This window comes from Dryobates pubescens, chromosome 9 (genome assembly GCF_014839835.1).
Source record: "Dryobates pubescens isolate bDryPub1 chromosome 9, bDryPub1.pri, whole genome shotgun sequence".
In the NCBI taxonomy this organism is placed as follows: Eukaryota; Metazoa; Chordata; class Aves; order Piciformes; family Picidae; genus Dryobates; species Dryobates pubescens.
In genome coordinates this window covers 35,163,441-35,175,741 of record NC_071620.1, presented here as the reverse complement: position 1 = coordinate 35,175,741, position 12,301 = coordinate 35,163,441, and the positions used below count along the sequence as shown (strand labels likewise).

The 12,301-nt window shown below is 43.7% G+C and overlaps 1 protein-coding gene across 8 annotated transcripts in view; it reads left to right on the top strand.

The window, feature by feature from the left end:
- The window catches only part of PHACTR1 (phosphatase and actin regulator 1), a 346,438-nt gene that overhangs the window by 325,950 nt on the left and 8,187 nt on the right, over window positions 1-12,301 (top strand). For all 8 annotated transcript variants that reach the window (XM_054164428.1, XM_054164427.1, XM_054164431.1 and 5 more), the window contains 2 exons: window positions 2,949-3,004; window positions 7,742-7,803. In XM_054164428.1, coding sequence (XP_054020403.1) covers window positions 2,949-3,004; window positions 7,742-7,803 — 118 coding nt within the window. The remainder of the gene's footprint in view (window positions 1-2,948; window positions 3,005-7,741; window positions 7,804-12,301) is intronic.

Below are 12,301 nucleotides of genomic sequence, written 5' to 3'. Positions count from 1 at the left end.
ACCTTGGTGATTCTGTGATTGATAAATTCATCTAGGAGGGACTCACAATGAGGAGCAGGAACAGACTCAGTGTGACAAAGGGCATAATAGGAATGAGGGTGTAATAGCAGTTCATGGAGATGAAAACAGACACTGGTACTGGAGGCCAGGAACCTCCATAGCTTCTACTCATTACCTTCTTCATCCTCCAGCTATACTTAACTGCTTGCACTGGAAGGACTAGTCATTAATTTGCTCCAGTGCAAGGGTACTTTATTTTTCCCTACTGCCTAAGTCTTCCTATTAAATATTCTTTGGTTTGTAAGAGTCCAGAAGAGATCAACAACCCATGAAGCGGATAGATCCAGTCTGGAGATCTGAAGCTATCAGAAGTGTCACAGCTTTTTCAGCCATTTAAGTGCACCGCTCAAAAATGGTGGTGGTCATTTACGCAGGAGCACTCTGCAGCCTGAAAAAGGTGGATTATGGGATCCAAAAAATAATTCAACTCTCAATGGGTATTCTTGTCTGGCTTTCACAGGGGACCCTACCAAACTGCATGGGGAAGAATCCCAAAGTCTGTAGGTCTCTGAGCAGCACGGTAGCACAGAGGGCATGTGACGCCAGGGTATATACCTCTATTCATTTGTTTGGAAGCAATGACACAGGGAAGTGAAAGCTTTGTTTAAATGCATTTATTTCATGGCAGGTACCCAGTAAACACATGGAAGACTTAGTCCTTTTTGTAAATCACTATGTAGATAGATACAACTTCTGCTATTGTGTTAGAAATGCTCCGGTAGGAGCCTTTCTTGATACAACTGTTAGCTGAGCCCTTCGGTCCCTGTTTTCTTGGAAAGGGGAGGGCCTTTCTGGGGTCATTCTCTTCACACTAATTTCTCCTTTTACATGTTGTGTCATGTGTATTTCTACAGATGCAGCTGCACACTATATGGCTGGGTCTGTCCTTAGCATCCCTCTCATGCATCCTCTTGGAAAGCATCCTGGTGCATGGGATTAAAAACATTGTCTAACTCAGCTTCTGCAGTCACACATGGTGGAGCTATGAGTGGCAACTTTTTAATTCTCATATGCTGCTAAAAATATGTAGTTTTAATTGCTTCATAGTCTTACAGCTACTGTATTTCAAAGATGGCAATAGCAAGTACCTGAATAGCACTTTCTCTCTTCAAAGTTGCAGACATTCTTTACTTCTGAATTAAGGATGAGTTTCTGTCCCCTTCAACACTTTTCCAGTGAGATAATACATGTTCAGTCTTCCATGAGAAAGATCAGAGCTAGTGACTCCAAATTTTCCACTGGAACAGGGCCATGTCCTGCTGCTTAGTTTTCTTGGTGTAAAGTGGCCCCAAAGGACATACAACTGGTATCACCTCAGCTGGTGGAAATCTTCAGGCTCTGTAAAATCAGGTGCCTATAGTGCTTCTGCCCTCATACAGCTGGTGTAGGGGGTGGGCTCCTACCCACCCCATGGGCCCTGTGCACTATGGACAGTGTGGGATGTAGGGGTATTGAACTGGCGCACACATGACCTCCTGGCTGTGGAGAAGGCTGGGCATGTGTGTCCATCTGCCTGAAAGGATGTTGTGGAGAGGCTGGTGCTGGTCTTTTCTCACAGGTAATTAATGATAGAACAAGAGGGAATGGCCTCGAGGTGCAACTGGGTAGGTTTAGATTGGACATAAGGAAACCATTTTTCACAGAAAGAGTGGTCAGGCATTGGAATGTGCTGCCCAGGGAGGTGGTTGAGTCACCAACCCTGGATGTGTTTAAAGGTGGTTTGGATGTGGTGCTTGGGCATATGGTTTAGGGGTGAACCTTGTAGAGTGGGGTTATCGGTTGGACTTGGTGATCCCGAGCGTCTTTTCCAACCTCTTTCTGTGATTCTGTGTGCTTGTGATCTCTGAGTAGTGGCTCAGCCCCTGCATTCTGAGCTGTTGTCAGATGTCTCTCATCCAGCCTTGCATAGCCAGCCCCATTTCTATGCGCTTTTGTGCCTCATGCCTGGGGGAAGTATTCCATTGCAGAACATGCAGCCATGCAGCCAGTGTTCATATCATGTCCCCCATCAGTACCCAGTCCTTCACAGGAAAATCGATGATCCAACTGGCATAGGCTGGGGCCTCCAATTTGGGAGCATCTCTGAATGACCACATCTGAAGGAAGAGGGGCCTCTGTCCTGTCACTGGCATCATTGACAAAACTCCCATTGACTCGGATGAGAGTATGAGGAGGCCCAACAGTGCTGATTTCTGATGTCATCTCCCTGGTTTACTTTGTTTTCCAAAGACCCCTTTGTGCATCTCTCCCTTGCTTTGTATTTTGAATATTCAGAACTTGTGTATGCTCAGGGTCCCCATTTGTAATTAGATTGCATTTTTATGACCCTGTTACATACAAATCGACTAGCGGGTCACACTGATTCTTCAACAGATTCAATAAAACTCACAAGAGGAGGAGGAGGAGGAGAGCAGCTATTGTTCTGCCCTCAGTGCTGCCAAACTATCCCTTGTTTTTTCTGTGGACTGTGTATTCAAACACTGTTTGAACAAATGGGGCACATTCTGGAGGCTGGCGAGAGGGCAGTGAGAGGGTTAGCTGGGTCCTAGCTAGAAATACTTGCGTGAGTCAGGAAGCAGGCATGGGAGGAAGGAAATTAAGTGGAGACATCTGTGTAGCTTAGCTTTCAGCAGCTCTGCCTGGGGTAGGGGTGGGAGAGTCATGCCTAAGATGACATAACATATTTTGTCTTTCGTGAGTTGAAAACAGAGGAAACTGCGAAAGCAAAGCATGGTCTGTGTCACGCATGGTCCAGCCGTACCAAGTACATAATGGAGCAGTATCAGTGCTTTCTGCTCTGCCTTTCACACCCCAAAATAACTCTTCATGACAGAGAACTGAGGAGAATGTGATATGGTCCAAAAACTGATCCTGGACTTTTTTCGCAGACGACTGAGCCAGAGGCCAACTGCTGAAGAATTGGAGCAGAGGAACATCCTGAAACGTAAGTCCTGATGCTGCTGACATTTAACCTGAAGCCAGCTAGTTTGGGTTAATTTAGACGTGCACTGGGTGAGTTCTGTAAAGCACCCACTATTCTGTCCGTGCATCATTAATAATAATGAAGCACATCATAAATGCAAATAAGCATGCAAGTCTGCAGAACATCCAGAACTGCAGAAAGCAGGTCTTTAAAATCAGACTCGGTAAATTCACAAGAATGAACAATCTGGGGGGGGAAATTCTCTTTTCCAAGTCCTATTCCAAACAGAGGGGCAGTTGTTCTGAAAAGCCTTCACACAACTCCTACCCAGACAAGCATCCTGTTGTTAGTAAAGATGCTAAGGCAGGCTTGATTAGTTTTCCTAAAAGTCCTCACCATGATCTAGACTAGGTGGGGCCTTTATTCAATTAAAAAAAATAAATCAGGGTGACTTGAGATTCTTCCCTGAAGTGTTCCCCTAAAACCCTTCCTTTAAATCAGTCCAAAACTTGCTGCTAGATCCTCAAAATGCAAAATTGTATCTTAAAGGGACAAAATACCATTTAATGTTTAGAACTGAGTTAAGGTAGTAGAGACATTGCCACCAGCTTTAAGGGAAACAGGACTGAGCACGGGTCTTGTAACCTATTGAATGAACGGGGGGAAAAGGACAGTTTCTCTCCTCACTGAAGTGGTTTGAATATATTAAAAATCAACCTCCTAAATCATCCTGTTGTTACTTTGGAAACTGAAAACAAAAGAAACAAGTTCTTTCCTTTCTAAGTTAGTAAATGCATCATTCCAGGGAAATGTAAAACAATTACTAGAGAAAAAAGTATATTCCTAGATGGTACCTTATCCATGATGTCTCCTTAGGTAGGTCAGGTCCATGATTTATTGTTGTTCAAACAGCTGCATTGTACAGAACCACAAAAATGTGACAGCAGAAGTAAAGTTCTCTGAAAATTAGCAGAATTGATTAAATACTTCAAAATCAAATTCTTAGCACAGTGATGACAATGTTAACACTTAGCAGAGTTTTTTCATCTGTTCATGTTATTACACGTGGCAGACACAGAAAAAGGCACCACTGTCAGTCCAAAGAGGAGAAAAGACTGGACAACAAAGCAGTGTGGGTGAGCCTGCAGCTGTCAGAAAAGCCATTTGCTTGGGGCCAGCCCCCTTTTGAGAGCTGGGCTTTTGCCACCTACTCCTAACTCCCATGAATGGCTGCTGGAGGATGTCAGGGGCAGAACCTGTGGAAGTAGATGGTGCACACAGCTGTGGGTGTCTCACTCTGGGGTGGTAGAACAGTTGGAGGTGGGGAAACCTGCAACGTGACTGATGCCAGGCTCCAGCAAGAAGGGACAGCTCTGGGCAGCTCATGTTGTCATCCTAGGACTTACATACAAACGTGTCGTGCACAACCTGGCACTGGTGCATGACCTGTAAACACCACCCTGACACTAATGAAGGTGGCTAGGGGGAGGTGGGGGTCTCAGGCAGCTGCTTTGGCATCAGTGTTCGGACCGGCAGCAGCAGAGAGGCAGCATCTCCAACACTGGGTGCCTTGCAGAGCTATGTAAAGGTCACATTGCTGAGCACAGCAGTCATGTAGCAACCTGAAGATGTTCTACATTTCTAAGGAATTACCCCAAATCACATGACCTTTTCTTTTTTGAGTGAAAGCTCTGAAATTACATGGATGTGTTTGAAAAGATTATCCTAAATCCAGAACTTGGGAATTTTTGTAGCTTGCTTCCTAAGCACTGATCTGCCCCCAAACATGTGTGTCATGGCAGAGAAACAATTGTGCAATTACAGGAAAAAGCAATGTGGTATTTCCAAAGCATCCTAACTTCTGGTCAAGCACAGTGGGAAAGGAACAAAACCCAAAGTGGTGTAAAAAAGAAAGCATAAAAATGCTCCACCCTTCAACAAGTAAATACAGTCTGGTTTGTACACCACTTTGTGTCTTTCCCCTACACTTCCAAGAAGGAGAATTTTAATAAAGATATCGGAGCATTATAATAAATATGATGGAGACGTAGGAAGCTGTAACGAAAAGAGTGAAATCTCTGCATAAGTAGGTCAAGCAGTTTGCAAAATCCTAATTCAGAGCACACACACAAAAAACCCCAAACCCCAGCAAGCTCCCAAGTAGCCTAATGAGAATTTTCTCTGCAGTTAAAGCTGAAATCTCCTGGATGAGAATGGCATGTCTGGTACCATGATGTTACATGTGTAACCATATTGCTGCTCATTCTGAGGGCAAAATGGGGCTGGACAGCCAGTCTTCATAGAGGAAGTGATTGCTTCCTAGCTCCATACTGCTGCTGTAATTATGAGATGATCATCTTTATTGGCTTACAGTGGCAAAGTATCCATTGCATAAGCTCTACTACTTGCTGGTAGCCACAGTAAGATTACAGCAATCACAATAAAAAAAACAGAGAACAGGGACATTGAAGAATCCTTCACTGAGGTACACCCAAATCACTGACTTATTTAAGTCAAAAGCATGTGGGTGAGAGGAGTCCAGACCTGCAAGGTTAGTGTGCAGAGTAGGGTTTTTGCAGTTAATATTTGCTGGCCAAGTTTCTGAGGAAGGATGTCTCAGTCCCCCTCGCAAACCACCCCCTCGCCACTTCACAGATGGATACAAATAGTTCAGTTGTCAGCCTGGCACATTTGGGCTGGCCTAATTTCCTCACCAAAATAATGGTTAAGCGTCTCTGAGAGTCTCAGACTGTACCAGGGGACATTTCACACTGGCACAGAAATAAGGCCTGAAAATCACATCCACACCCACCCTCACACAGGTCTAGGAACACAAAGCATCTTCTGAACACACAAGATAAAGCAACAGTTTTGTAGCTTCACAGGACTGATGTAACTTCATTAAATTTACACAAAGTCACTTTCTGGTTTTGGAGGAGAATGTATCCCTGATTTCTGGCTTTTACCTGACTGTGGTCTTCAGCTTGCCTGGCTCTCTCTCAAGGTGGGTGGGTGAGCTGAGAAGTGAAAAAGACATCATATGCCAAGTGAAAAAATGCATAGTCATAAAATAAGTTTTGTACATAACTCCTTGGCTGCTTGCAGTTCTACCCTGACCCTGCGGGGGCTCTGTTTAGCGCTGTGTCTCTGGTTAATCATACAAGGACTTAGGAGTGACTGTTTCTGAAAGTGGGTAATTGCTAGAAGAGAATCCAGCCCAGCAAGGACAGGAAACATTGAAAGAGGAGAGATACATTGGTGCAAATATATTCCAGTTATCATTTAAAAAGCCATTTATGACTCTCTGACATCATCTATTCTTTTTACTCCAGTATCAGTTTCCTTCCTCCTGAAAATGTAAGCACTATTTTTGTTAAAATGACATTTAAAGATCAGAATTATATTGTAAAACATCTCTGCACTTCAGTGGGGATTGCCAAACCCTGCTGAAGTCAGTGAGCTGTTGTGATAGACTTGTCAGCACTACTGTCCTTAGCAGCAAGAAACTTGGCTTCCAGCCTAGTCGGCTTAACCTGCGCAGAGACTTCTGTGGTCTCTGAACCTTAGCTTTTATTTTGGTGTGGAGAAAACCCCTGTTTTAAATGCATTCGTTTGAAATGTTGTGTCTCCTCTACTGTGGGCAGACTTGCACTGGGTTAGGGCCTCCTTATGTTATTTTTTTGGTTTGACTCAGTTTGTGCACATACTGCTCTGTGCTGTTGTGGCTGTAGAAGTCATGGCTGCCCCGCTGTTAAAGGTGCATGAAATTGCCCCTTCGTTCCATTCAGTCCAAAATTGGACAATTTAAAGCAAGTCATCTATCCCAAACTGGCCTTTGAGGTCCATGGATTCTCCTGCAGAATTATTCCTGCCTGAGCTAGTCCCATCTAAGAGAAAACTGGATCACACCAGGGTCACAGGGTACTTGCCAGGAAAGCTGATCAGTTGTGTTTACTCTTGTCTCTTAAGCACAAGTGTGTTTGGAATAAGGAGCAGTTCAGCCATCACTGAAGTAGTGAAAATATCCCAACTGACTAAGGAGCTGAGCACCTAGAAACTTGAGGTTTTAGTGACTTCTAGTAAAGCTCAGTGCAAAGACATGCATGAGAGCATGCTCCTAAGTTGAAGAATTAATGCATGCAAGTGTTACTGCCCTCTTAGGGGGTAATGGTTGAGGTGTGCTCTGGTAAGAACTTATATGTCATCTTTTGGCTTAATCTTGAATTTCCCAGGGATGTGCTTTTATGCTGTGAAGGCTTATGATGGAAGGACACTCTCTCCTTGCTCTACTCAAGTCATGGGAAGTTGAAGATTTTTGCCTGGCACCCCTATTCTTTTTTCCCCATTATCTGCAAGGAATTATTCTGTAGCTCGAAAAAGAAAATGCACGTGTTTCTTTTGCAAACATTGACCTTGCAGAAGCCAGCTGTGTCCTAGCTGAACCCCCTGAGGCCACCAGGCCTGTGAGCAGGGAGATAATGCTTTCTGAAAAGCTGGCTCACTGCCTGGCTCTTCTAGAAAGTGACATGCATGAAGAGGTGCCAACATAGGGAAAAAGGAAGGAGGCTGTAGCCGTTTTATGAAGTCTGTGAAGAAGGGTGGTAGCTAAGGATTGAGGAAGTTCACCAGCCCCAGAGGAACATGCTATGCATCAGAGAGGTCCTGAAGCATTAATACACTGATTGAGAGGCTTGTTTTGTTGCAAACTGTGCATGCCTGGTGAGTCCATAGCCTGAGATCTTTGTAAATCTTTTACAGCCCGGAATGAGCAAGAGGAGCAGGAGGAAAAACGAGAGATAAAAAGAAGACTAACTCGTAAGGTGAGAAGCAACTTTGATCCTATTATGACACTGCTGTAACTTTCTCCCTCCTGCACAGTTATTTGCATTTTTCCTTTTCCTCAGCACCATTTTCAAAAGTAGAGTGTAAAGTCTTTAAAGAAACCTTTCAAAGAAATCACCAAGGTTACAAGATACAAACCCACAGAGAGCAAAGAGAGACACTTTGCAGGATATTGCTGGTGACATTTTGAAACAGGACAAAAGATGTAGTCCCCTAAACCAGAGGAGCTTTAAACAGTGAAGGATAAAGAGCCTAGCATTGGTGTGCCCCTGCTCCCTGTACATGTAATGACTTCTGCAGTCATTACAAAGAGAGTAAAGTCGAAATGATGCTGATTGCATTTTAAAATTCCCCCTAAAACAATAATAAAAAGGAAATAAACATCAGAAAAGGGAGATTGTGACTTGAGGCATTTCAACAAGAGACAAGCACTCACAAAATGGTGCAGAGCAGAGAAGGCAATCTTTTATCAGCAGAGCGGACAGACAAAACTGCATAGTTTGGGTTTGATTTTCCTCCCCTTTTAAAGTCATTTACTCTTAAAACCGAAGAACAGTCATTCCAGATACACAGCATGTAAATGGTGTGAATGTCTACAGTTGCCCCAACCTATGTAGCCAAAATCCACACCATTGCTGCAGATAAACCTTATTTCACCACTAATTTCCTGTCTCCAGAGGCAGAGAAAGCCCCCTAAAATCTACATGTTTGTGAGGCAGCACCAGTCTCTTCCTGTACATTTTCAGGTGGCTTAGTCTTTTTGACTTCTATGATCACAAGCTTTCATGGCATAAATAATGACAAGGAAAGAGCTCTACATATTCTTGGAAAGGTTATATTCAGAGAGCTGGACTGCTTTCTTTCTTGGTTATAAATCTCATGCTTTACTCTCAGCTCATACAGATTGCAACAGAGTTCATAGTCATCAGTGGGAAGATACAGACCACAGCTCCTGCACAATTCCCATTCTCCAGAGTTTTGCAGGAAAGGTACAAAGCACATGGATTTGTCCTTTGCAAGCAGAGGCCGCAGCTACATGCTCAGCTAAAACACCCAGGCTGCTATAACATTGCAGCAGTATCTGCTCCCTGAAAACCTCAGCAGTTTCTATGAGATTTCCCTCTTTGTCTTCTTTGAACTTTTAAATAGGAACAAGAGCAAGAGCAGCATCAGTCTGAGCCCCTGGCAGTTGGCTCTTGAATGAACAAAGGTCACATTCCTTTTAGCTTTGACTTCTTCCCTAGTAAAAGTCTTTCTCTCCCATGTTTGTGAGTTTGTTAGAAACGTGCCCTAGCATTGTTTGATTGTGATCATCTTTTGAAACTGTTGTACGTTGTTCCAGTAACATGAAATTTTAATGAAAGAACCGTAAGTCCTGTTCTCACCTATCAAACATACTGTTATAATGGCTCAGAAATCACTAGAGCAAAGAAGGAATAAAGGGTGCATGTCAATAGGTAACAGCTACAAATGCCAACCACCTAGTGAATCCTGTGAAAACTGCAGTTACTCCCCAGCTCTGCCTTTCATGAGCACATCCCAGATGTGTCTTTGTCTACAGCAAAGCGGCAGACTCTCTTGTTTTGTACTGGAGTCTTCTTACGGAAGGATTGTAAACCTCAGATGAAGCAGCAGTTCAGTTGAGCATGGCAAGTGTTTTGCCCAGCAGAGCCTTCTGTTGGCGTGGAGTTTTAACGCACACACGTGCCCACGGGGTACATTCAGTGGAAGGAATTTGTGCCACGTTTCCTCCTTGCAACCACCTGTAGCTGCTAATAAGAAGGGAAGGGCGTTCTGCAGAAACTGCTGACAAGACTTTTCACCTTGCACTCTAGAAACTGCTAGTCCCCAGGGTTTTGGTGGCATCATTCCAACTCCAAGGGAACAAACCCACTTCATCCGTTAAAAAGCTGTTCTTAAAATTCCATCAGTGCTGACATTTCGTTGCAGTATTATGATGATAAGTTGTAACATGACATGCTGTAATAAGTAAGATTACCTTGCTAGGTCTAGATGCCTTATTAAAGTCAGCAATAAATACCCAGATGGATTCATCATCTGGACAGGCAATTTCCTTAAAAAAACCCCCAAAGTTAAAGGAATGAGGTGACCTATAGAGAGCTGCCCCTTTCAGTACTTTTCATCCTCTCTGACTCCTAACACCACAGTAACTGGGGATAGGGAACAGCTGTCGTTCAAAGAACAACATGGAGGTAAACGCTGTTTGGTACAGTTTCTCCGTAGCTTGTGTTCCTTCTGCCCAAGGAAGGAGAGGTAAAATGTATTTGCCTGTCACTTGAGATACCTATGGATGGACTCTGCACATTCAGCCATACCTGTGCTCCCTCTCCCTGCCCCTCGGGGCCCATCAAGCACCTTTGGGTGCACGCACTTGTGTCATTTGAGTGGAAGGGCATGTGGAGTAGGAAAGGCTTTTCTCTGAGAACTGGTCTTGGCCCACAAGCCCATCCCAGGAATATTGATGTATAGAGGCCCACTGGGAGAAGTGTGGCCAGCAGGAGGTCCCCTCCATGAGGAGATCTGGGCATCCAGGAATTAACCATGAATTTATCCTATTTGGACCACAGCAGATTTGGCTGAGCATCAAGGTCAGTTAACAGAAGCCTGAACTCCTTCTGAGAACTTCTATTACAGAGAGAGAGTTGTAGCCTGGATTCAGAGAACACCTTACAAATCGCTTGTAAAGAGGAATAAACTCTTTTTTTCTTACCTTCTCTTCTCTCAGAAAGCATCGTGCTCCCTGATGCGCAGAGCTGTTTACTGCTTCCTGTCCCCTGCTACAAATACCTGATTTTTCTTCAAGGTCTAGTTCCCAAACTAAAAATGTCATAGCTGGAGTAACAACAACCAAAATGCTAAGGTGTGCTGTTTCTTAAAATCCAGGCAATCACCTGAAATATTTGCTTGCATTGAATTCCAACACTGGTACAATTTAAACTCTCTTTGTCACTGGAGTCTCACTGGGAAATATTTTGCTGTTCAGTCTTTTCTTTAATTGACCTCCACTGGCTTGCATCAGCAAAGGCTGTTCAAAATAATGAACTCTTGAGAGAGGTGGGACTCATCAGTGGGAGGTGAAACGAAAGGGAAAGGTCAGAGGAGAAAAAAAGGTTAGCAGCTAATTTGGATAAACTGTACTTATAGTCAGAGGGAAAGGTCTGCAGGGCATTTTCATCACATCTTGCTCCTCTATCTTACCATAAAAGATGAGGAGCAATGGAGAGAGTGAGTGGGGGGGGGAAATTTCAACCCACATTACAATGTGTAGTTTTTCACTTTGATTTCTTCCCTAAATAACCACAACACTTTAACAAGGTAACAAAATAGGCAACAATGGAGTGACAAGAAAATAAGCTTCATGGTGACTGAAGTGGAGCAAACTCAGCATTTTACATTTGATAAAATCCCATGACTGGACAGGCAGGAATCTGTCCCATTTCAGTTTACCTGGTGGTGGTGTTTGGGTTTGCTTCATTTCCTGTGCCCATTTTTATCTCCAGTGATCCAGAATGTACAGAGGAAAACTTGACCTGTGACAAGACCTAGGAGGTGCTGTTCCAATTTTACACTGCTTTTGCATTAATGCAAATCCGTTACTTTGAAAGGGTATTTTGCCCTGGTTCACAGTCACGTGAGGTTACTCACCATTAAGTTTATCCTGCTCCCTCAGCTCACAAATCTTCCCAAACAGGTAAATAAAAATGTTTATGCCCAGGTGGCACGCCCAGAAGTTCAGACACACATGTGCACATCCCTTAGACATTAACAGAAGTTTATGATGGTCCAGCTCAGTAAGATTCCCTCCTCCCAGCTCGGAGCACCACAGCCTTGTGAAGGTAATTGCATCGTGTCCTTTACCATGTCCTTTCCCATAAGTTTTGAACATGCCTTATTCTTTCTGCCTGTTAGAAGAAGCAGAGCTCACTCTCAAGTGTTGCCCAAGAAGGACTGAGTAGCATTAAGTAATTTTGACTCCAAGAGACCTCAGCAAAATGGTCGTAAACTCCAAGATGAATGCTCAACTGAGCTGTGCACTCTACGTGAAGAGACATTAAACTGACACCTGCAGTGGAGTCTCTAAGAGTGTGTTCTGCTGTGCTATTTCCCAGGTACTCAAGAGTTAAGTGCATTCTGGGTAGCCCAGACATACAGGGAGACCTTTGTGCTTAGCATTCACAGGAAATCTCTGCAATGGCATGAGAAAGTTCAAGGGCAGTTTGTTAACTGCTCAGATAATGTAGCTTTCAGTAACTGATTTTAGAAAACCACACAGTGTGGTTGTTCTTTGTTTGGTGTGAACCAGCTGGCACTTTGGTTTAATGTACAGAGCATATTTTGTGTGTATATTTATATATGTAAATATATGTAGATTCATAGCAACACGTGGTATAAGCTGTTGATTTCAGGACTCTCTTCATAACCAGATCACTGACATGAGTCAGTGCATCTTTTTTC